This window comes from Neophocaena asiaeorientalis, unplaced genomic scaffold (genome assembly GCF_003031525.2).
Source record: "Neophocaena asiaeorientalis asiaeorientalis breed wild unplaced genomic scaffold, Neophocaena_asiaeorientalis_V1.1 scaffold346, whole genome shotgun sequence".
In the NCBI taxonomy this organism is placed as follows: Eukaryota; Metazoa; Chordata; class Mammalia; order Artiodactyla; family Phocoenidae; genus Neophocaena; species Neophocaena asiaeorientalis.
In genome coordinates, this window is record NW_020175400.1 from 1,533,110 (window position 1) to 1,558,280 (window position 25,171).

The following is a 25,171-nucleotide window of genomic DNA, read 5'->3' on the forward strand; positions in this document are numbered from 1 at the left end:
TCCCCCATTTTGGGAAATACTCATTTCCTCAGGCACTCACACAGAGTAGAAGACCTTAAAAGGCCTCTGTCCAACTCCCTGGGATTTATCATGAGAAAGCTGAGGCTTCCTGAAGCTTCCCCTGGGGAAGGTTTACGTGAAGCTGTCCCCAGCCTGGTACCAGTCTCACAGGTAGGACTGGACACTGGCTCACCCAGGCCTGCCTGGAGCACTTTCACTGTTGCACGTGGTCCACGGAGATTCCTGAAAACCCATCATGATCTCCTCATTGTTGCTAGTTAGAACAGAGTAAACCATTGGCTCTCTTATTGTTTTCACAACTTTTGTTGATAAGATGGAAGCACTTTGCCCTATGGCCTAGAACCTAAGCTAGTAAGTAGTAAAACTCATATTTGTCCAAAAGCCAGTACCACTTTTGTTTTTGTTTCTGTTTCTGTTTCTTGCGGTATGCGGGCCTCTCACTGTCGTGGCCTACTCCCGTTGCGGAGCACAGGCTCCGGACGCGCAGGCTCAGCAGCCATGGCTCACGGGCCCAGCCGCTCCACGGCATGTGGGATCTTCCCGGACCCGGGCACGAACCCGTGTCCCCTGCATCGGCAGGTGGACTCTCAACCGCTGCGCCACCAGGGAAGCCCCAGTACCGCTTTTGATGCTAGTTTTTAATTAGCCCGTGTGTTTAAGGTGGGATTATTTTCTAGTCCCTACTGGCTAAAACCAGGAAGTAGTGTAACTTTGCTTTACCCTGTAGCAGCCTCTTGGTATCTGTGCCCCGTTATCCTCGTTTCCACTGAACCACTCTGCAAGGTGGCTTCCCATGTGTCCAGGCTGCTCACCTAGCTGAGGATCCACACAGCCACAAAATAAACGTGGCTCTTTGCCAGAACCCTTAACACCCCACCCTACCCTCAGAGTTTCACATCTTCAGAAGAACACGCAATGAACTGGTTGTGTTCTGAGCTCTGAGTGGGAGTAAAATGGATGACTCTGGTGAAATAGAGGCTGCTGAAGGCAGATTCATTCTGCAAATCAACATAAACAGCAGGTTTTTGCTGGGGACTTAATATCTCAGCAGGAAATCAGCATAGGGAAATTTAAGGCTGCTTCTCTGCTGGTTTAGCACATCTTTGCCAGTTCTGCAGTAAAATTGCCCTCGAGCAAGAGTTTTTAAAAAACCACTCTTCCCTCAGCCCCACCAAAATGTCATTAGCAGACTGGTGGCCCTCATACACAGGCCCCTAAATTCAGAGATCAGATCGGAGGCCACTTGTGTGCCTGATGGTAGGGAATTAACACCAGGCATGAATTCAGCCTGGTTACAATGGGGCGGGAAATACTCGTTTAGGGAAAGGCTAACATGCTGACCCTGTGATTTTTTTTTTTTACCATTTATTTTCAGCGGAGAGAAAAAGCTGTTATCTTCAGATCAGTGGGGGAAGTGAGGTGCTGGAAGGACTTTGTAATAGGCTGTGGCAGGGGCCTCTCACCCTTTCTTATTTTTTATTTTTATTTTATTTTTTTGCGGTACATGGGCCTCTCACTGTTGTGGCCTCTCCTGTTGTGGAGCACAGGCTCCGGATGCGCAGGCTCAGCGGCCATGGCTCACAGGCCTAGCCGCTCCGCGGCATGTGGGATCTTCCCAGACCGGGGCACGAACCTGTGTCCCCTGCATCAGCATGTGGACACTCAACCACTGCGCCACCAGGGAAGCCCTCACCCTTTTTTAAAGGCAGTGAGTGGGAGGTGAGAACAGGCAGATCTTGGAATGTAGACGAGCGAGCAAGGCCCCCCTGACAGAGATGTGCCAGGCCCCCGCTGCTGCGGGCCCGGGGAACCACATCTGCAGCCTTCCCCTCTGCAGGAGGAGGCTCGCTCTGCTCTTCTCTGCTCTGCTCTGCTCTGTCTCCACCCACCCACAAAGCCCCCTTCCTCTGGACTGTGGGAGCACAGTAATTCCACAGTGTCTATTGTCTGGGCATTGAGGCCTTAAAACAAGGTATTCTCACTTCCTTTCTGTGGTCGGAGTAGATGGGAGCATGGATCTCAGCTCAGATGCCTGGAGGGAGGCGTGGGAGAGGGAGGGGTCTGTGAAAGGGTAGAGAGAAGGCACATGGGGTTGGGCTCAAGTCACAGAATCCTTGACGTTTTAGGAGGACAAACGTAGGACAAATTGGTGTAAACGGTGACGGTCATTTACTCCTTGAATTGTAAAGGAAACTGACCCCATCCAGGGCCATTATAGGCAGAAAATGCAGAGACATGGAACACCAAGGAAAATCATGGATTATATAGCTGCATGCAGGTTAAGAGAAAGAAAACTGTTCACTTTTGGTTTTATTTGACATTTTAATTTTCTTTTCTTTGTCGCATTTTAGGGGGTCCAGCACATGCAGAAGGATACCTTCTAAAGCTAAACCCTCCAGCATATTTGGACCCAGTTCATCTTTGCATGGCTCTCAAACGGCATCAGGAGTCAGTAGAAAATTGGGGATTATGGCTCCACCAAAGCCTGTAAATAGGCCGTTTCTTAAGCCTTCATATGCATTTTCATAACAACCAAATCTCATCTCAGTGTACATAGATCTTAGTTGTTGTTTGTCAGCATCTGACCATCTGTGAATATAAAGCTGTTAGTTTCATAATACCATTTGTAATTTTTATCCATATCTATTAATATTTAAATAAGTGCTTGGGGTGACAGTTCTTATTTTTAAAATAAACATTTTCTTTTGAAACGCATGCATGATTTGCTGCCACTGCAAGTGTTGTGGCCGTCGTTTCTCAGAACATCTGAAGCAGCAGCTGAATCATCTCAGTGAGAGAAATTTTAAGTACAACATCATGAAACACAGAAGCCAAAGAAAAAGATTTGCATGGGACAGCATGAAACTGTAAAATTTTTTGTAGAAGACAACGTAAACAAAATTAAAACATAAATGACAGAGGAAAAAGGGAAAAAATATATGGCAAAGGATTAATATCCATAATATACAAAGAGTATCTATAAATCATTAAGAAAAAAAAGACAACCTAGTAGAAAAATGAACAAAGGATGTGACTAGGCTGTTCTCAGAAAAGGAAATGCAAACAGCCCACAAATATGTGAAAAATGCTCCATCTCCCTCATTAAAAGTACCAATTAGAACAATGAGTTGCCATTCTCTTGCCTAGCAGATTGTCAGCACTTAGATGATATTCCGAATCTGGGGTCCACAAGAACAGGGTCAAATGTTAAGAATGTATTAAATGCTGGTGACGTCCTTTAGCATCAGGGAAGCCTTACTTTTCAAGACCCCTCCCTGAATCAGCTAATGAGCCAGCAAGTCTCATAGTGTTTTGGCACCTCTTTTCGGACTTCCAGTCCCTCATTTTTGGAGACATCTTTTCTTAGCTGTCATGCAACCTTGGTGACACCTGTTTGGTGTCCCACTTCTCTCCTTGACCTCCGTCAAGAGGGTAGAGCTGAGGAGACATTGCCTGGGCCAAAGGTGTTGGAAGACGGAGTTGGCTGGAAGTCTGTGGCCTTGGCCTGGAGACGGTGCTGAGGCAGACCCTGCACCCACCCCTAGGGGCCGCCCTTGTAGCTGCACGCCTACCTCTTGCCTCCTCGACCTCCACCTGGGCCCTTGGTCCCTCGTTTAATGCAAGAGACTGGCCAGACAGGAGTCTGCTGAGGGCCATGCACTGTTAACCTCCAGATGCCTTCAAGAGCTGACATTTTCAGGAACCATCTTTCCGGCAAGCTCTGACTCAAGTGGCCAGAAGAACCTTCTTGGGGTGAGGAGAGGAGATGGAGGGCAAAGTAGCCAGTAGTCGAGGCTGCTGGGATAATGTCGCTGGCCTGAGGTCGCCTTGGAGAGCTGGCAGTGCACGAGGGTGTCTGGCAGGAGGTCACACCCTTCTACCTTCAGCAGCTCTGGCTTTGGGGACAGAGTGGGTAGCCTCTGCACAGAGCTGATGCCACAGACCTCAGGTCACTTCCCGGCTCTGACCTCACTCGTTTATTCATTCCTTTACTGAGCCCCTCTTCTGCCCGGACTCTGGAGCTAGCTGTGCCCTCGGCAGTGCCCACTCTGCCTCCAGGGGCTCCCAGAGCAATGGGGAGGACAGGCAAAGGCAGTGCAGTGGGAGCCCCAGGATGGAACGCAGAGTCTGTGAGCAGGGCCAGCACCACCCCCACCCCTGTCACCTACGCCTTTCACCAAGCACTGAAGAGGAACTCGCTGCAGGAACCTGAAGCCTGGAGACCTTAGGGTAGCCCGGGGTCAGGCAGGCCCCATTCCCACCTCTTTAAAAATGTTGGGTTGCGGGGCTTCCCTGGTGGCACAGTGGTTAAGAATCCGCCTGCCAATGCAGGGGACACGGGTTCGAGCCCTGGTCCGGGAAGATCCCACATGCAGTGGAGCAGCTAAGCCCATGCGCCACAACTACTGAGCCTGTGCTCTGGAGCCCGCGAGCCACAGCTACTGAGCCCGCGTGCTTAGAGCCCGTGCTCCGCAACAAGAGAAGCTACCACAATGAGAAGCCCACGCACCGCAACAAAAGAGTAGCCCCCACTTGCTGCAACTAGAGAAAGCCCGCACACAGCAACAAAGACCCAGTGCAGCCAAAAATAATTAATTAAAAAAAAAAAAGTTGGGTTGGAGCAGTGTCTGTTCAATTTCTCAGTAACCAGGAGCAGCCACAGAAAATGCAAGCAGCCTCCTTCAGTTCAGCCTCCAGCTCCCAGAGAATGCAACTGTATCCATACAGCGCCATCTTAGGAGGACAGAAGCACACGGACTTTCCCTGAACCAAAACTGGGACCTCTGGCAGCTGAAGACAGAGATGGTCATAGCGAAGCCAATCCAGGCTGGGCGCTGGTAGGGGTCCTCCATGAGCGCCGAAATCACCACCACCTGGGAGGAGGGGTGGGGACAAATCCACGAAGGAGCTCCAGCCTAGGACCCTTCACTGGCCCACCCTCCCCAGGTACAGGTAGGCCTGAGGGTGGGGGCTCGGGCTCTCCCACCCTCACCATCACCCCTCTGGAGGGCACAGGAAGGATTAGAATCTGACTCTCCAGCTATATACATACCTTCCCCAGCCCCTCTCCCACCATGAGAACTTGCTCCAGAGAACTGACAAGTCCTTGCTTATCTCCAGGGACAGGGAACCCACTATCTCACTGGAAGAGAGCAAACATGGAGAGCCCAGTCTATGCTGAGGGCTGTTCAGGCATTTTCACACACAGTAATTCACTTCTTTAATCCTTCCACCAGCCCTGGGAAACAGGCACATATCAGTCTTTTTTTATGCAGAAACTAGAGTTCAGAAAGGTTATGTAATTGCCCAAATCCACACAGCTAGGAAATGGTGGTAATTAGGGTAACATACATCTCAGTTTGCATCTGCTGCCCAGGTGTAATAATTAAGACAGCTCCCTTTCATTCTTGAAAGTGCTCCAGTTTAGAAGATAAATTATAAGGAATCCAGGTCTATGCTCTTTCCCTGAACAATCCAACCTCCTCTCCCAACCCCATTTTTCCAGCCAAAGCCCCAGCTGTGGTTTTTTATCCAGAAGAGGAAGTGGAGGCTGTGATCCAGGCCCTCTTGCTCTTCTTAAGAAACTGCTTCTCCTCCTACAGCTTGGAGCTGCTCTGAGCCCCTAAGGCCCACCCTGTGCTTGGGAGGCTCCCAGAGTCCCCACCCTGGCTCTCCTGCTCTGAGCAGCAGCCTGGGTTGGTGGCAGGGGTGAATCTCACCCAAGCCTGTGCCCCCATCCTGACAGAGGCCCCTGAGCAGAGGGACAATGGCCCCTAAGGCCTTTAGTGGAGGCCAGGGTGGAGTCCCCAGGAGGCTCCAGCAGTCACTTCTGACTCAAGGCAGAAATCACGTCCCCCACGTGGCATCACAAACAGGATTTGGAGAAGCAGGCTGGTGGGACGTGCTCGGGGGACCCAAGCCTCTACCGGCCCCTGCTAGGTGCTCCAGGCCATGGGCCCAGCCCCCATTTGCTAGGAGTCAAGGGCTCAATTTCCACAGTTGTGCCAGACACCACCAGAGCTACTAAGACAAGTACCCTTGGCCTTTAGAAAGCTCCTGCCTTTTAAAAAACACTCACTCTCCTGTTCTCCCCACCCCCAGACCGGCTTTCCTCAGCCAGACCCATGTTCCATGTTGGCAAGAGAAGAAGGAAGAAGGAAACCGAATCCCATAGAGGTTAGAGTGGGCTGCTGGGCCCCTGTTCTGGTTGCGGGGCAGAGGACAGAGGACAGGACAAGAGGCTAGCCGGATGCCTGAACTTGAGTCCACACAACCAAGTGGTTCTGAGGAAGGGAGGCATTTCCCAACCAGGGAGGAGGGCCTGAGGCCGTGTCCCTACTGCCTGCAGGTGTGGGGGATGGGGTTTTGGTGTCATCACAGCTTGACTGCGTGGTTCCAGCATCCCACAGAGAGTTTGGTGAGCATCAGTAGCCTGGATGGCCCCTCAGCCTACTCAGGGGGCCTCTGTCTATCCCTGTGGGTCCCACACACACGGCCTGTCCTGGTCCCACGTATTCAGCCTCTGCCAGGAGCCTTAAGCTCCCACAGAGGTCGGGCCTCGGCCCCTGCCCAGCTCTGTGTGGGAACAGAGCACACAGGTCCTTGCGTCCCCCTCCACAGGGCAGGTGACTGGACATCCAGATCCGGTGACCTTCACTGCTCTCGGGACAAGTCTGAAACCCCAGCCTGGAAGGAGGCGTGTTTGAGAAACGAGACCTGCGGCCAGAGTCCCTCTCACGGCTAGCACCCTGGAGCTTCCTCCCCAGCAAGGGGCCCCCAAGCCTCTCGTGACCTGGGGAGCAGGGATCCCTGCTAACCTCAAGACGGAAGCATCAACCTCTGCGGTGGCCGTGGTTTGACAGTTACTGCGAGAGCAGGCCTCCCACGCCAGCCCCACGAGCCTACCACGTGCAGGCCACACGTGCCCCACCACGGGGGACCGCCATCCACTTGTCACCGCCTGGTCCCGGTTCCCAGCCCAGCGGTCCTGCTTCCTTCGCACTCGCTGGGTGACCTTTGCAAGCTCTGTGGCCTTTCTGAGCCTCAACTTCTCATCTGCACGGTAAACGTAGCCGCTGGCCCTGCCGCCCGAGCTGGTTGCCAGCACCTCTGGTCAGATGTCCCACAAATGTTTGCTGGGCCAAACACAGAGACCCAGGCATGGCCCTGGCACTCGGCGAGGTCACAGTCAGGGAGGGAAACAGCGATCGCTCACCCCGGGGGAAGGAGAGGAGAAGCAGCATTGGGGTGTGGGGGTGCTGCGGGAGCCCCCAGGGGAGACCTAATCCAGTCCAGAGGGCACAGGAAATGAAGTTTGAGCCTTGGAGAATGAGTAGGAATTCAGAACACGAGAAGGACACCCCAGGGAACCGCAGGGGTAAAGGCTGGAGGTGTGATGGAGCTTGGCCTGAGAGGGGACCTCCCCAGGGTTAAGGACGGGCTGCGGGAGGTGGAAAAGCCATCCCAGATGGTCCTGGCTGAGGAGTGGGACCTGTCCCCAGGGAAGGCTCTGAAGCCAGAGAGACGTGATCCAATTTGCCTTCGAAAAATTACTCTGACCCCAGAGTCAGAAAAGGATTGGAGTGAGTGAGGCCGGACGCCAGCAGACAGGCAGGAGGCTCTTGCTCATCCAGCAAGAGAAGTAGCAGCTCTCAGGGTAGCAAGGTGACAGGAGTCGACAGATCCCACTGGCCAAGGAGGGGACATGGGGCAGGGACAGGGGCTGTTGACATGCTTTGAAGACATCCCCGAGAGATAGCGATCCCACATCAGGCAGACCGACAGTCCTGGCCCTTTCCAGGTAGGAGGACGCTTTGTTGCCGGAGGGGTCAATTTGGGAGCCCCTGGTCCAGGCCCCAGTGCAGCCCCCCTGGGGCCCAGGATCTCTTGCGATGTGTGGGGTATGCATGCGTGTGCGCGTGAGGGTTCTGTCCAGCCCACGTTGCCTCCTCCGAGCTTGGCAAGTAAATCTGCAAAGACCACACCAACACCCCACAAAAAAATGCCAACTCTGTGCTAATTTATTTTTTATATTTAAGAGCATGTGATGAATGCTCTGCTTATTGACCTAGAAAGTCATCCACAGCATGTTTTTGAGAAGCCGAACAGAGTCCTACCCCTTTGCTGTAAATCCATGCCACCCTGCTGCCCAGCCTGGGACCCCAGGTCCCTTGTGGGCTGCAGGAAGGGCCATGCCATAAGGCACAGCACTCGGCATTGTATGTCTCTTAAATGACAGCTCAGCTCATTTTTTTTAAAAGGCTACAGAACAACATGGCTAGTAAAGATTTTGTCACTTTACCTGTGTGTGTGTGTGTGTGTGTGTGTGTGTGTGTAGATAGAGAGGGTTGCTCACCAAAATATTAACAGTAGTAGAATTGAGATGATTTTTACTTTTCTGAATTGCTTGACTTTTTACAAAAAACTCTTATCATTTTTATAATCAGAATAAAGCAAGGGAGAGCCACTCGGCCACCTTGGGGTTTAGCTTTGCTCCAGAAGGGCTGTGGGGTCAGAGCCCCCAGTGGACTAGGAATAGGCTGTGGGCCTGGAGCAAGCACCCCCTCCCAGGGCCAGCCCAGGGCCAGGACCAAACGAGGCCAGCAGGCGTCAGTGGAGTTGAACTTGCACAGGGTGCTGAGGCTGGAGTGGCCCTGTGGCCTCTAGGCTGGGGACCCCAGGGTCTGGCCATCGCCACTGGGGCCACCCTGCCCATTCCTGAGCAGAAGGCAACACTTCCCCACCTGGCCACCCTTCTCACTTCCAGGGGACGAGTGCCCTGTGATGGGTCACCTGCCTAGGTGCCAATGGGGAGCACAGCAGGAGCTCCAGCTCAAGGAGAGGGTGCTGCACGGGGGAAAGGAGAAGGAGGCCCCAGGTGGCCTGCAAGGACCCCCACCCTACAAGTCCTGCCACTCCCTCCACAGTCCTTAGCTGAGGTCTGCACTTTGCCCCAGACCTGGGTTCTGGCTGGAAGGACCTAGCACACAGCAGGCGCCTAATAACGTGTTGGATGAATGGGTGAAGGGGCCGCTATGAAGGCACCTGCCTAGACGGCCCTCCCCATGAGAGGATGAGATAGGAGGCTGGGGACGGGGGCCTGGGGCCCACTGGATCTTAAAATCCCGCTGCCCACTTGGTACTGCCAGGCCTGTGGGGAGGCTCCCCCCTTACTGCTTCTGTTGGCTTCACCAAGACAAGTGAAAGTTGCCTTCCAGTTGGCCTCAGTATTCACTTAGATTTCCTTTTGTATGTGTGCATTGATGCTTTTGATTATTAGTGTCTTGCTCATTCTCAGAAAGCTGGCCGATTTCCCCATTTAGTGATTTTCTGAAGTCCACTCACGTGTGGGGAAGACCAGAATGCATGGAGGACTTGGAATTCAAACTAATCATCGCTACCTGTGCAGAGCTTCATCCCAGCTGAGAAGGCAGAAGCCTAGGTCAGTGGTTCTCAAAGGTTCAGCATCTCTGGAGGGCTGGGTAAAACAGTTTCTGGATCAGAAGATCTGGGCTGGGGCCTAAGGGTCTGCATTTCTAACATGCTCCCTGGTGATGCTGAGGCCACCAGCCACCCCGGGCACACTTTTTTTTTCTTTTTGACTGCTTTGGGTCTTTGTTGCTACGCGTGGGCTTTTTCTAGTTGCAGCGAGCGGGGGCTGGTCTTCTTGCCGTGTGTGGGCTTCTCATTGCAGTGGCTTCTCTTGTTGCGGAGCACGGGCTCTAAGCACGTGGGCTTCAGTAGTTGTGGCACGTGGGCTCAGTAGTTGTGGCTTGAGGGCTCTAGAGCGCAGGCTCAGTAGTTGTGGCGCACGGGCTTAGTTGCTCCTTGGCATGTGGGATTTTCCCGGACCAGGGATCAAACCCGTGTTCCCTGCATTGGCAGGCTGATTCTTAACCAATGCGCCACCAGGGAAGTCCCAGGGCCCACATTTTGAGACCTGCCTAGGGCAGAGGAAAGGGCACCAGGGGTCAGCCCTCAGCGTGAATACAAACCTTAGCTGCTGGGAACTTAACTTTGGGCCTTGGGCAAGGCAACCTCTTTCATCCTTGGTTTCCCGCAATGTCAGCCGAGCCTTTAGGGTGGGCTGGAAGCCTCCAGAGGGTGTTTAGGAATGTGCAGGTGGAACAGCCTTGCTTGGTGAGAGCTATTTGCAGGAAGGGGTCTGTTGTCACAGAAAAGCTCCTCCAGCATCCAAGTACGTCTTCAACAGACTCGGCAACAGGGAAGCAGAAGCAGGAACGCTGTTTCCCGCAGGCGCTTTGCAGAGAGCACTGGAGGTAAAGGAAACCTTAAAAGCGTTGGAAAGAGTGTAAGTTGAGATTTCCCAGTCCTTGCCAGCCTATGGAGTCAAATGGGGTCACATGACCTCCCAAATTTGCTGGAGAGTGGAGTTCTGTCTCCCTGCCAAGCCAGGCAAATGCCACTTCATGATACAGTCCACTGGGGATTTGAGATAGGGGGCTTGGGGCACCAGTGTGCTACAGAGGCTTTCCAGAAAACCGTCATTTCAGCATCCACTTAGAGCCTGGTCCCTTTGCCCTGACCCTACAACATCCAAAGCCAAACCTCAGAACAGGATGGGGCCAGTCACCCCCGGGCTGTGTTTCACCAGTTCATAGCAAGGAAGACTATCAAATGGCTCTGGAGTCAGAGTGCTTGAGGTCACAGGCCAACTGAATCCATTTATTGTGTGACCTTAAGTAAGTTACTTAACTCCTCTGTGCCTGAGAGTGATCATAATAGCATAACCCCGTGGGATTGATTGTTATGAGGGTTTAATGAGATAATGCGTGATCAGCAGGTAGCACACTGCCTGGCACTCACTGAACATGAACTTTCATTATTGTAGCATAGACACCCCCCATGTGTCGTCTGTTGCATATATATGTGCAGAAGTTGACTGGCGAATAAACTGGGTGTAGTCCTCACTCAGCTCAGCCATTCTCAACCTGATCCTTTTTTTGAAATTGGTCTCTCAAAAAAAGAAGCCACCACCCGAGAGGGCAGTCCTGGAGAGGATGACTTCACCCCGTCTGCACTGGGCACCTGAGAGCATTGGGATGCTGTCTGTCTATGAGAGAGAGCTGCAAACTTTCCAAGAGTATGGGGATACAGGAGAAATCTGGTTATGGCTTGACTAATAAGGTGGAGGCAGAAACACAAGATTCCATTGGATGCATCAGTGCTTGATGCTGGAACGGGAATGGCGTTTTACTGGCTAACCTTGTTGATCTGATAGAGAAGGAAATGAGGGAAACTGGGAGAAAATGAAGATCTTGAAGAATATGGCTTGAGATCACTAAAAGAATAGGAGGCAAAATTTGGTTTCTCTAATATTTCTGAAATGGATTACTCTCCTTCTGCAATACAGCTTTCTGGAAGTGTTATAGAGAAAGAAGGTTTATCTAACATTATGTTGAACATAGAAGACTTTTGGGGGCTTCCCTGGTGGCTCAGTGGTTAAGAATCTACCTGCCAATGCAGGAGACACGGGTTTGAGCCCTGATCCAGGAAGATCCCACATGCTGCTGAGCAACTAAGCCCGTGTGCCACAACTACTGAGCCTGCGCTCTAGAGCCCGAGAGCCACAACTACTGAACCCACGTGCCAGAACTACTGAACCCACGTGCCAGAACTACTGAAGCCCGTGCGCCTAGAGCCCATGCTCCACAACAAGAGAAGCCACTGCAATGAGAAGCCTGTACACCACAGTGAAGAGTAGCCCCCGCTCACCGCAACTAGAGAAAAGCCCACGTGCAGCAATGAAGACCCAATGCAACCAAAAATTAATTAATTAATTAATTTTTTTTTAAGTTATAAAAAAAGAAGACTTTTTGAATCCTTTCACGAAGCTGTCTGGATTTCATATTTGTATTGACAAAGGAACTTTTGATGCCATGAGCCTTAATCCTGACAGTGCAATTGAGAAGAGGAAGCAACATGTGAAATCTCTCTCCAGGGTGAGAGAATAAACCTGACACAGAAAATACAAGTGCAAGTAAATGTTTAGTAAGTACACAGGATGCACATGTTGAATAGATAAAGTGGGTTGGTAAAAAAAAAATCATGAGCATGTAAGTGGTTGGGTTTTAGAGATCAACCAAGAATAATTTAAAATTTTCTTTTGTATTTGAGATGTAAATATTTTTCTTTCTGATTAAAAAAAAATTCCTGTAACTGCCGAACCATTAAAAACTTTAAAGCAGTAAATGAATCTACAAAAAGCAAAAAAAAAAAAAAGCTTTCTTCAGGCATGGACACATCCAGCTATCTAATCATAAGCAACCAGATGCTGGGTTCTGGAAATTGGCAGACAGCACCTCCTAACATAGGAGGTCTCAATACAGACTCTAGGAACCCCTGGAAGACCCAGGGATGGATGTCAGAGGGTGTATAAACCTCTAAATTGTATGTACTCTTTTTGTATGTCTGTGCAGATTTCTGGGAGGAGGGCCACGACTTTCTCCAGATGGTCAAAGAGGCCAGCACCCCTAAAAAGTTAAGAGACCCTGCCTCAGAGAGACTGAAGAAGGCCTCAGCAGGCTCCCTGGACAGTACAGCTCCTCCCAGGAGCACACAGGGGCTCCCTGAAACCAAGACCCAGGACTGAGCTAGCTCTGCACCTCCTTACCTGAGAGCCAAGCCTTCTCCAAAGTGAGGAGAGGACTCGACACTACAAAATGGGGAGAACAAATTAGGAATTGTGAACACCAGGCAAAAAAGCCTGATGACGGTTCGCCATAATGACCAGCTGCCTGCAATCTGGTGGGGGAGACAAGCCTTGGGGAAGAGGAAGGGAGCTGCCCCATCACAGACCAAGCAGATGGTGTGCTCGGCAGGGTGGCCGGGACAGCTGGAGGATCGGGCATGGAGAGGTGTACAGAGTCCATGGTGCAGCTCAGACTAAAACAGTCGAAAGAGCTGCAGAACAGGGTGAGTGCAGGCTCTGGGGCATATCAGCCACGTGAGCCCTTAGCTTCCCTTAGCCTTGCTTTCTCATCTGAAAAATGGGATTTGGTGGGATGGTGGTAGATACCTGGCCTGTCTCCTCCTGGGCTTGCTGTAGAGCCAAGAAGCCCGTGCGTGTTGTGATGGGTTCAAGGTCAGCTGCAGCAGCAGCTGGGGCCTGGGTGGCCTGAGTCTGAATCCCAAGTTGGCACTTCCTCCCTGGGCGCTCCTGTGTCTAATGGGGTCAGGGTGGTCCTGCCACAGGCTCGCTTCCTGGACTTCCCAGAGCATGGCAAGCGCTGGGCAAGCCGTGGCCACGGTCCTCATTCACACGCTCAGCGGGACACCCTCGGGGGCTACTGTCAGCCCCCCCTGTTTTGGTAAGAGCTGTGCAAACAGAGGGCTGGGATTGAACAACAGAGAGGAATCCAGGTGGGGGTGGGAGAGGAGGTGGAGGGGGCATTTAGCAAGGAAAGAGCAGAAATGGCCCAGAGAGAAAAGTAGTTGCAGCTTTATTATGGGGAAGGATGAGATTCCTTTTCCCCATCTCCTCACAAAAATACTCCAATCAAGTATTTCTTGTTTCCCTGTGGAATGGATCTATTCCGAGCTCAGCAGCTCCATTACAGGAAGCCCGCGCTTCCCATGCCTTTACAGGAATCCACCCTTACCGCAACCTGTGAGAGGGTCCTGCTAGTCCCTGAGGCAGCTGAGCCCTGAAACCAGGCAGATGTTGGGCCCGGGATTCTCCTCAGGCTGCCTGATGTCACCAGGCTGGTGGGGCAGGACGAGAACAGGCCAGGGGCTGACAACACCCAGGACACGCTGAGAGCTCGACCCAGCTGCCCAGAGGCTCCTGGCCCATCCTTTTTTTTTTTCTTGACCAAGTCCCACGGCATGCAGGATCTTCCCTGACAGGGATTGAACCCACACCCCTGCAGTGGAAGCGCAGAGCCTTAACCACTGGACCTCCAGGGAAGTCCCTGGCCCATCCTCTTGATGGAGGGTCAAGCTGCACTGCCCTGTCCTGGCCCATACTGCTCCTGCAGCCCCTTCCCTGGGCAGGTGGGGGACCCTCCCAGAAAGGCCTGACCGACCCTTCTTTAGCCTTGATCCCAGATTCCCCACCTATTCTGATGCTGCTTCCTCACCAGGACAACTCAACCTGCCAGCTGGCCCAAGGTCCTGACCAGGTCCTGGCCTGGTGATGAGAGCGTGGCTATGGGGCAGTGGGTGAATGGGGTGAGGCAGGCATGAGGGGAAGTGGGGTCACTCCTCCTGGGAGGGCTTGGATTGGTGGTGTGCCTCCTGGCCTGGCCCCCGTCCCCAGTGACGCTCCGGACCGAATTTCCCCAGGGGAAGGGCCACAACCATATATTCTCTTCAAGGCCCCAAGATGGGAAGTGAGCTGCTCATGCCACAGGCAGAGACCTTCCTGCTCTCTGAGGTTGGCTACCCTGATCCCGAGGCCCCATATCTGGGGTTGGAATTTCCAGTTCTTCAAACCTGTCTGTACAGTTCTTCAAACCTGTTGCTGACTTGCTACGTGACCTTGGGCAAGTCACTTCCCTCTCTGGGCCTCAGAATCCTCACCAATAGAATGAATGATCCAATATGCCCACCCACTAGGACATTACAAAACTATGAAATGTTCATAGCCATGTGATTTTACATAATCAGAGACACATTCCTTTAATCTGACAAAAATGTAGATGGCCCTGGTAAATGACTCAGCAGTCCTCAACCCTGACCTGTACACCCACATCACTTGGGATGGGCAGGGAGAGGTCCCACCCAGACCCACAGAATCCGAGTCTCTGGGCCTCTAGGCCTCTGGGTGGGCAGGACCTGGAGATTTGCATTTGTTAAGAGGCTGCCTAGGAGAGGATTTCAGACTTTAGAAGGCAGAGTGAGGGGAGAACACAGACTCTCCCTACCCCAGTACCTGACAAAGTGAGCAACAACGACAAGTTATGAAGAGAATGAGCCGACAATCTTCAGAGCAGTGGCCTCCAGGGCCCTCCGTCCTCACGAATCCTGGGCTGCCTGGGACATGGGAGCAGGACACAGGCCTGACTGGCTGGGCAGAGGGGGTCTGGGGTGCAGGGTATATGAGGGATGGCAGGAAACAGAAGACCTGTGCCCCCAGCAAGGGTGGCCTCGGTGTGGGGAGTCTCCCCCAGCCCCTGCACATTTGGGCTCCCAAAAAGCAGACTAAAAACAACACAGCTCTCGAAACCGTCCTTCTGGGGGAAGGCAGCCTGGTTCCCATGTGAGAAGTGGTGGAGTTGCTAAATTAACAAGATGAAAAGAACTCGCAAGGCCACCCTGCCAACTGCCAGGAAGGGGAAGGAAATCTTATGAGGGCACAGCTGGGAGGGGATGGGGCTGAGGATCAAAGGCAGCTTCCCTGAAACTAATAGCTTCAGGAGAGAGAAAAGTTAATGAGAAGATGAGTCGGATATAAAAAGAGCACAGAGGAGAGATGATTAAAAAATAGCATCAGGGGACTTCCCTGGTGGTGCAATGGTTAAAAACCTGCCTGCCAATGCAGGAGACATGGGTTCAAGCCCTGGTCCGGGAAGATCCCACATGCCACGGAGCAACTAAGCCCATGTGCCACAACTAAACTACTGAGCCTGCGCTCTAGAGCCCGCAAGCCACAGCTACTGAAGCCTGTGTGCCTAGAACCTGTGCTCCACAACAAGAGAAGCCCGCGCACCACAACAAAGAGCAACCCCCGCTCGCTGCAACTAGAGAAAGCCCGCGCGCAGCAACGAAGACCCAACGCAGCCAAAAATAAATTAATTTAAAATATATATATATAGCATCAGGAGATGCAAAGAGAGCTTGAAGAGGAAAGGACACATACTAAGGACCCAAGCAGGACCACTGCACATCTAAAAATGGAGTTACAACACAGGGCCCAGGTCTGAAAAGCAAATTCATGGCACAGAGAGAAACTTGAACTAGTCACAGTGAATTCAGAGAAAGAGGACACATAAATTCAAACAACTAAAGAGAAGATGATCATTATGGAACACAGACCTTCCCACCTCAGAGGGCTTGGAGTCCCTGAAGTAGATTATCCAACAGCTAAAGCAAAAGAATGTTTACAGAAACTCTCCCTGAAGCAAAGGGAGAACCCACTGTTTTGATTGAAAGGGTACAAGAGGGATTCAGACTGATCGACACCGGGAGCACACTGAATCCAGTGGAGTTGCTGGACTTTAAGGATAAAGAAAACAACCCTTCAGGCACCCATGAGGAAAAACCAAGTCAACAATGAGGGGAGAGAAAAATCAGTCTGGCCTCATGAAAAGAAAATAAAAATGGAGTCAGTATTGCTAAGGGAGCTCTCTAAAATGGAGCCGGAGGCCACTGAGGGAGTGTGACTTAAGCACGCCTCCTCCCAGATGGAATCTTCTCATCTTAACACAGGCATCCAGAACATCTGTCCAATGTCCCAGAAACTCCAGATACTTATTGGACCCTTACCCTCAAATAATTCATGACAGCCAATCCCTTAAGGACAAATATTTCCTTTCTTGCGTCAGTACAGCCTCGTGGCTTTTGCCTTTACAAGCCCCTGACTCTTCCTCTCCCCTGGAACACTTTTTTGGTTTTACCCAAGTCTGTGTCTCCTGACTTAAAATCCTTAAGACCCCAAATAAACTCTTTCCTTATTTGTAGCCTTGTGAGGGTTGGGGTTTTTTTGTTTTTTTTTTTTTGTTTTGGTTGACAGCCTCAGATTTTTCCACAGCAACATTCAGGACCAGAAGACAAGGGAGCTGAGTGTTCGAAGTGGTATGGAAAGGGGGAAACTAAGAATTTGACACCCAGTGAGGTTGTTTGGATTCGTAGACAACATGGAAAGGGTCGAGAAAAATAGCACCCTTGAGCCTTTTTTTGAAGAAAAAAAAAAAAAAACATACTCAGCCGTGAAATCTAGGTAACCATTAAAAGTGTTCGTTTTGGGGAGTTCCCTGGCGGTCCAGTGGCTAGGATTCGGCACTTTCACTGCCATGGCCCCAGGTTCAGTCCCTGGTTGGGGAACTAAAATCCCACAAGCCACACAGCACAGCCAAAAAAAAAAAGTGTCCATTTTTCAAAGATAAAATCATGACTCTCAGACAATATGAAATGAACACATGTCAAAATCTTTATTAGACTCATTAAGTAATTAGGGAACAAGTAATATTTTCCAATTGATTCAAAGGAAAATTGGAACAACACACACATATATAGGCAGATAAGAAATACTGAAATGAATTTACATATACGTGTAAAACTGATGAATGGCCACAGACAGCAGTCAGTTGTATTCCACTGGACAAAATCCATTTGCATTTCTGATGGACAAGCCCTACTCTAGGTTTTCTACAACTTAGATTTGCTCAAAGACAATGAATGGCATGAGTCCCTAAATGCAGGACACCCACCAGTCTTTTTTGTTGTTGGTCTCATTCAAAGTCCTTCACAGATTTTCCTGATTCAGCCAAGAAATGACTCCGAGTGCAAAACTCAGGGGCACAGTGAGCTTAAAAAATGGAATGGAAGCTATTTAAGTACAGGACTAAGACGAAATACTAGGAGAATTATAGTTGCCGAACAGAGTATGTGTTATAAACCTTGACAAAGTGAAAATATTAGCATCAAAATCAGGAACTGTAGCGTGTGAGGAGGGAGGATGTATACAGGAAGTGATCATCTTTTTCATCCCAAGAAATACTGAGCCTGCCCAAAGTGAAGGGTTTATTCTTTTTCCCCAAGACTCCAATCTCTTAATGAGTTTCATAATTTTTTTCTTACTGTTAGAGACATTCATTATGAACTAATATCTCTGTGGAAAGTAAAAATTTATTTAAGATTCAGCAATTTTTTTCACTTTCTTTCTGTTAAACTCAATTAAAATTAAGTAGTTTAAAATATAGCACATGTGGTACAATCCCATTTTTAAAAATTATTTCCACCTATTTACCATACTTTCTACCTGTACCTTGTTGTCTCTCCAAAGTTCTCTGTGTACATATGACGTTCACCAAATGTTAACAGTAAATGAGGGGCTGTATTAAGCATCTACTCTGTGCCAGAAAGTTCTGGGAGCTGAGAATACAGCAGAGAACAGAAGAGATAAAAATCCTGTGCTCAGGAAGTTGGCATTCTAATGGAGGGATTTATGGCTTCCTTCTTTGTACTTTTCTAGATTGCTTGTTTTGTTTTGTCTGAGAATGAGCATGTGTCATTTTGATATAAACAATGGTCATTACCTTCACACACACCTCAGATGATTCTTCTGAATAGCCGGAGTTGAGAACCACTATATTTTACGCTGTATGAGTCATTAACACTTTAATGTAAATAAGGTTTTTAGGGAGGCAGCATGAGGACCCAGAGTCTCTGCAGATCCCGACCTGGGCACCTAAATCCTGGGAAGAGCTGAAGAGGGGAGTTGGTTTCCAGGATCTACAGCGCGTCTCGGCTGGAAGAACCATTGAGCTTGTCTCCTGGCCCCTCGGCCAGAGTTTCCTGTCCCTGTCCTGGGATCCTAAGCCTGTGAGACAAGATGCCCATTCTAGCTGGCCCTGGACCCAGGCAGCTGAGGGCCCGGCCCAGCCTTGGTAAGTATCTGGGACGTGCCCGGCCAGGGTTCTCCTCCCTGTAGCCTTGGGGGCACCGAGCCCCATCTGACTCCACTACCCTCACCTCCCACTCCCACCTCTTGAGTGCAGCCCTGACCCCATCCTTCTCCATTTGCACCCTCATTCTAGCCACCCTGGCCTAAGTTTGCCTTCCCCACACCACCTGGCCTTTGCACATGCTTTTTCCTCCACCAGAATCCCCTTCCTACCCTCCTTCCCTCACCCCTAGATCCCAAGACCCCCTCCTCTGGAGGCCTCCCTGACATACCTCCCAAACCCACAGGTCAGGCCCCTGCCCGCTTCTGTGGGCTGTGAACTGCCCCGGCCCCCGTGGGCCAGCCAGCTCTGCTCAGCTCTATGGCCCAGTGCCAGCCGGGGCCTGGTGTCAGGGAGCCAGGAAGGCATGTGAGTGAGACTGGGCCTTGGCCTCTTACCAGTAGGGTGACCTCAGCCAGGTCCCTTGTCCTCGCTGACTATTTCCTCATCCGAAAAATAAAGACATTGTATGTTTGTTTTTTCGGTTGGTTTTTTTTTTTTGGCCGCTCTGTGTGGAGGCATGTGGGATCTTAGTTCCCCAACCAGGGATAGAACCTGCACCACCTGCAATGGAAGTGCAAGGTCTTAACCACTGGACCGCAAGGGAAGTCCCTTTTTGTTTGTTTGTTTTATAAATTTATTTATTTGTTTGTTTTATTTTTGGCTGCATTGGGTCTTTGTTGCTGCGCACAGGCTTTCTCTAGTTGCAGCGAGCGGGGGCTACTCTCTGTTGCGGTGCATGGGCTTCTCATTGCAGTGGCTTCTCTTGTTGCAGAGCACGGGCTCTAGGCATGCGGGCTCAGTAGTTGTGGCTCACGGGCTCTAGAGCACAGACTCAGTACTTGTGGTGCACGGGCTTAGTTGCTCCGCGGCATGTGGGATCTTCCCCGGCCAGGGATTGAATCCATGTCCCCTGCGTTGGCAGGCAGATTCTTATCCACTGGGCCACCAGGGAAGCCCTTTTTGTTTCTTTTTAATAAGGACATTGTAAATCTTCTTCATGGGGTCCTTGAAAGATATAAAAAAGATAACATGTATTTATTTTAAAGTTTATTAAAAGAATAACAATGAGATATAAGCTTAAAGGAGGAGGGGAAGTGAAAGGGGGAAATCATCAAGTCAGTAACAAAAGAAAAGTGATGAAGAGTTTAATTGAGAAAAAACGTCCAGCTTTCCTGAGGGGAAAGAGATTACCTACAGAGCCCACTGAGGGTCTGTGGGTCCAGGGGGTCGGACACCCTCAGACACCATGGAAGACCCCGGGCAGGGCTGGGTCCCCGGCCTCCAGGCCCAGTGGGAACTTCCTTCTCAGACCCCCGTGCCTTCCAGCTCAGCATACCCTGTGCCCCTTAGAACCCTGGGAAGCATCACCCCACACAGTATCCACCAGCTCCCCCAGAAGTTCCCTCGAATCGTTTTCTCTATTCACGTAGCGAGCTCACTGAGCAAACGCAGCTCTGCGGCAAGCCCCCAGCACCCGTGGGTGAATTGAGGTCACTACCACCCCAGCAGTGCCAGGTGAATCTCCATACAGGCAGGGGCTGGGGGGGGCGGGGTGAGGGCTGGGACTGTCACCTTGTGTCCCCTGATGTGCCTTCTCCTCCCTCAGGAAACAGTGGCATGAACTCTTCCCCTCATCTGCCGTGGGCGCACACAGAGCGTGTGACAGGCAAGGCCGCAGCCTGAGCCCCTGCTCCTCCCTGCCCACGGCTCCCCCACCTTCCTGAACCCACCTGGCCTCTGATCTGCACGCCCACAGTTCCCACTGGGCAGAACTTGAAAGTCACATTCCGCTCTGTCGGACACCTACTCTGTGTACCAGGTGCTCACCTCACCTGCGAGGTAGGTAAATTGTCCCCATTTTACAGATGGGGAGACTGAGGCAAAAAAGCAGCGAATGGGTTGCTGTAGGCCACACAGCTGGGATTGGCAGCCCACCTGGCTCTGAGGTCTTCCAGCTCACCTTTCTGCCCCAGCCCCAGTACCCAGCAGGGACAGAGCAGTGTGATGCAGAGGGCGCTGAGTGAGGCTGCATGGGGAGGGGGCCTCTGAGGGACATGGGAGCCCCGGCTGCAGGGTTTATGGCAGCCTCTGAGGGATGGGCACAGAGGAGCTGCCCCCTCCCCTGTGAGCACACTCCAGGGACTCTCGTTCTTTTTTCGGGCTTGCAGCACTCCACTGAGGGGACGCCCAGAATCCCTTATCCCCCTCCCCCACTGTTGGATACGTAGGTTATTTCTAGTCTTGCTAAGACAACAGTGCTGTGATGACTACCCTTGTGATGACATCCCTTTGCATGAGTGTGTGTGTGTGTGTGTGTGTGTGTAGGATAAATTCTCCAGGCAGGCCCCACAGATGGGATGCTGGGCCTCTCACCAGGAGGACACAGTTTCCAGGAGGACCCCTCACTGGGACTCACCCAAGCTCACTCCAGGTCCAGCCAGTCCCCAAGAGCCAGTTGCCCAGAAAGACTGCCCAGAACCACCAATAGCCTTTCCCTATGCCAGAGGTCTGTTTGGTTGGCTAGTTGGGTTTTTTAGCCAAAGGTCAGTGCTGGGCTGCAGTCTTGGGTGCACAAGGTACAGAGCTGGTCTGGGCAGATTGTTATGCAACTCAAACAAGAAAGCAGAGCTTGGGGAGCAGAGAGGTTCCTGCTGGGCTGCCTGCCAGGGAAGAAGGGGATGTAGGGGCCCCACCCATGCAGAAGGCCTGAGGGGTTCAGGGAAGGCGCGGTGACCACCCAGTCCCAGGGAAATGGGTCCAGCCATCGCCCCAGTCCCTCAGCCCCATTCCCTGCATTCCTGGGAGTCTGTCCAGAGTGTCTACGTGAGCTCAGAAGCCAGTCTGGGCAGGTACTGAGACTGGATGGCCATTTCCTCCCCCTTTCCAGCTCTGGCCCCTCAGCTGCCTACACGGGGTCCCTCACTGATGCAGGAACATCCAATGGGGCCTCCCCTGTGCCCACAGCCCTGACCCTTCAGCATGGTAGTGAGCCCTGTGACAGCAGAGTGGGTCTGGGTCATGGGTACCCAGCACAGAGCCTGGCACATCACAGATGCCCAGTGCTGTGCCCCACTGAACACCCTGACAGCGGCACACCGGCAGGGAATGGGGACAAAGCCGTGCCTGGCCGAGGGCCCCCAAACAGGACCCACCCTGGGGAGGACAGGAAAGGGGGGTTCCATCAGCACTTCAGCCAGAGCTACCAGCAACAAATTAACAAGAGAGGAGGAAGAGAAATGAAGAAATCCTTCCCCCAGAGCCTGAGGTCACTTGGGGCGAGGCTGGAGGAGCCCAAGCCAGCTGCCTTCAAATGGTACATATATTATATGACATTCCTAGATAGAGAGTCCAGTTTCTTTCACCTTCTTTTGTGCATTTCAGGAATTTTTGTAGCTAATTAACTTAAGGGCTCTGGTGCCTAGGATTGGGGATTCTAACAAGCCTGGTTTCAGACACAAGGCTTCAGGTGTCCCTGCTGACTTCTGTTCTTAGTAAGTTTTCCCTGCGTCTGTGCGCCAGGGCGAGCTCATTAAACAGAGTGGCCATGCCGATTGTCTGCTCCCTGACCGCTGATGAGGAAAGACTGCTTCAATGGCGGTGTCAGAAGATGCAATGGATCCCACTGCAGAAGTGCATTCAACTCCCCTGCAGACACACTAATCAGGAGGTGACACAGCTGCGCAATCCCCAGTTTCCATACACATCGATGCCTGGCAACTAGCATGTTTTCATTTTACTCCAGCTGCCTCCACCCTTCGTAAGTGGAGGCTGAAAAACCAGCCCATTTCGGCAACTCCTGACCGTCTGCTCTGGTGAGGATCTGGGTCATCCCACTCGCTGCTCACTGCCGGGTGCTGAGGGCAAGCCTCCGGGCCTTTGCTTGTGTGTCCCTCTGCCTGGGGAGCCTCCTGCTACTGTCCTTTTAGAAAGAGGTAGAATCGTGACTGTCACACATATATAAAAATGAACAGGTGTTAAAGAGTGTATTATGGGCTTCCATGATGGCGCAGTGGTTGAGAGTCCACCTGCCGATGCAGGGGACACGGGTTCGTGCCCTGGTCCAGGAAGATCCCACATGCCGCAGAGCGGCTGGGCCCGTGAGCCATGGCTGCTGAGCCTGCGCGTCCGGAGCCTGTGCTCCGCAACGGGAGAGGCCACAACAATGAGAGGCCCACGTACCACAAAAAAAAAAGAGTGTATTATACTCCTAAATCACTAAGAGAGGTATTATAATCAGTTCAAAAGAGAATGTGAAGAACAGACACATTTATTGATCAGGACTATTGAAATGAATGTGGACACAGAGGCAATACTGAGGAGGGGAAGTCAGTCTGTTCTACAGGTTGGTTCAGAATCTACAGCGTAAACAGGAATTAGTTTGAATCACTATCAGTTACCTGCAATTTGCAGAGTTGTAAAATAGCCTTCATAGACTGGAATCCGATAATCCCAGGAATGTCCTGCAAGTTGAGATACTGCAGAGCTTTTCCACAGATTGTACAAAGACTCGCCTTCAGCCTTGACCACCCAACGTCCTTCACCTGACCTGCTTGAGGCCACGCCTCCTCAAGGATGCCCTCCCTGGCTCCAGGCGGGGTAGGTGCCATCCACTCAGCCCCCCAGTCCCTCCAACTTCTGATCACACTGTCTCCTCCGTCAGACTATGAGATTCTTAAAAAAGAAGTTGCATCTTCTTGGGACTTCCCTGGCAGTCCAGTGGTTAAGACTCTGTGCTTCCACTGAAGGGGACATGGGTTCAGTCCCTGGTTGGGAAACTAAGATCCTGCATGCCTCGCAGTGCAGCCGAAAATAAATAAATAAATAGAAGTTGCATCTTCTCTACCTGTCATTGTGCCTGTGAGAACTCAAGAGACATTTGTTGAATGAATGAATGAGAGAACAAAGGAACAATACAGGGTCCTTAAACCAGGGTGGTCCACAGCGTGCCCCCATAAGACAGTAAAAGACCTGTGACGCAGCAGTTGAAGGTCAGCAGTGCCTCGTGAAAATGTGTATGTCTCCAGCTTCATCTTATTAAGGGCATCTCAGAAATAAGGCTCTGAGAGCAGACAAGCTTGGAAATGCTGAGTTAAACATAAACAGCTTCTTTGCTTTTTCCCTTTTCATCACAGCACATCTGAGAGCCTTTGATATATCAGAGTGACCTATGAATCTCTCAGAAGGAGAATGCAATGTTCCAGCATTGTACATGCTTATTGGATGGTGAAGCAAAGTTTTTAAATGGAGCAAAGGCAAAGGTTCTGGAGAATTCACATTGAGAAACACCAATTTAATCCAACTGACTTGATGTATTTAATAATACATAAATTATTATCCCCTGGGTCAGAATTCTGGCTCCAGCGTTAGTGTTCCTGTGGCCTTGGACAAGTTAATGTCTCTGCACCTCAGTGTTTTCAGCTATAAAATGGGACTAAACTTACTTCAGAGAGTTGCTGGGGGGGATCAAGTCAGTTACTGTGAGGAAAACACTTAGCATAGAGCCTGGTACAGGGTGTACTCAATAAATGTGAACCATATCATTACTGTTTATAAAAACATGAAGGGCCATTTATTGACTGTGCCTTTGCATCATCTCCCTTGATCCTCACAACAAGCCTGAGGCCAGATGAGGAAGATGAGGCAGATGAGGACAGAACATTTAGGAGGTGAAGTCACTGGCCCAAGGCCTTGCAGCCGGCAAGCATCCAGCATTCTTGGACCAGGCGCGAGGCCCTAAGAACAAGCTTAGCCAAGGGCTTGGCGTGAAGTAGTTGCTTAAGAAAGACTGGTTTCTCCTCTCCCACCCTTGTCCCTCCTTCCCTTACAGCCAAGAGTCATGCCGGGCCCCAGTGTGAAGGTCACCCCTGGCCAGGGTTGTGGTGGGATGGACAGTGCTCAAGCCAAGGGCTCCCGGGTGCACGGGCAGCGAAGGACACAGGCTGAGCCTGGCCTTCCTCCCCACCCCCAGCTGAGACACTCCCTGCCCTTTCTCTTCCTCATCTTTCCCCCCACCCCGGCCCAACACGCCCCCATTTTTATCTGGCGACTTGAGAACCCAGGGGTCCCTCCCTGCTCTTCAGCCATCTGGTGTCAGGGCTTCACTCTCAACACACACAAGAGGCTTAAAATCGTTCTTGATTTTAAGAACGAAGCCTGCACCCTGGGCCTCGAGCTGGCCGGCTGGCCAGGCCACGTGGGGCTGCCCACAGGCTAAACGCAGACCTACACAGAGCCCCACCCCACCCAAAACACTGCCCCGACTGAAGGCTTGCTCAGAAAAATGACTCAGCTTGAGTGCTCAGACGCAATTTTCCACGTTTTATGGACTAAAGGTGTTTTCATAATAGCCGGGGATGATGAGCCAGAAGCAGGCTGTAAACAGAGCAAAAAAACCCGCCCTGGTCTGAGGCCCCACACACAGGCAGGGCCTCTGAGGCTATAAGCTTCTCCACAGTGGTGGCAGGGCCTCCTTCATGCCCACGTGCCAGGGGCTCCTTCCTTCACCCTGGCTGATAGCA

General features: G+C 51.4%; 1 protein-coding gene and 1 long non-coding RNA gene across 7 annotated transcripts in view; both read left to right on the top strand.

Moving 5' to 3' along the window:
* The window catches only part of BLM (BLM RecQ like helicase), a 91,769-nt gene extending 87,345 nt beyond the window's left edge, over nucleotides 1-4,424 (top strand). For all 5 annotated transcript variants that reach the window (XM_024766442.1, XM_024766443.1, XM_024766441.1 and 2 more), the window contains one exon: nucleotides 2,373-4,424. In XM_024766442.1, the coding sequence (XP_024622210.1) occupies nucleotides 2,373-2,550 (178 nt within the window). In that variant the 3' untranslated portion in view covers nucleotides 2,551-4,424. The remainder of the gene's footprint in view (nucleotides 1-2,372) is intronic.
* Nucleotides 4,425-4,526: 102 nt separating this feature from the next.
* Nucleotides 4,527-25,171, top strand: part of LOC112414177 (uncharacterized) — a 21,582-nt gene continuing 937 nt past the window's right edge. The window contains exons 1-7 of one of the 2 annotated variants that reach the window (XR_003006096.1): nucleotides 4,527-4,974; nucleotides 6,124-6,198; nucleotides 6,643-9,463; nucleotides 12,462-12,957; nucleotides 18,339-18,593; nucleotides 20,260-20,492; nucleotides 22,173-25,108. This is a non-coding gene — a long non-coding RNA (uncharacterized LOC112414177). Of the gene's footprint in view, nucleotides 4,975-6,123; nucleotides 6,199-6,642; nucleotides 9,464-12,461; nucleotides 12,958-18,338; nucleotides 18,594-20,259; nucleotides 20,493-22,172; nucleotides 25,109-25,171 lie in introns of those variants that run through there. The other variant, XR_003006097.1, reaches the window with a different exon arrangement.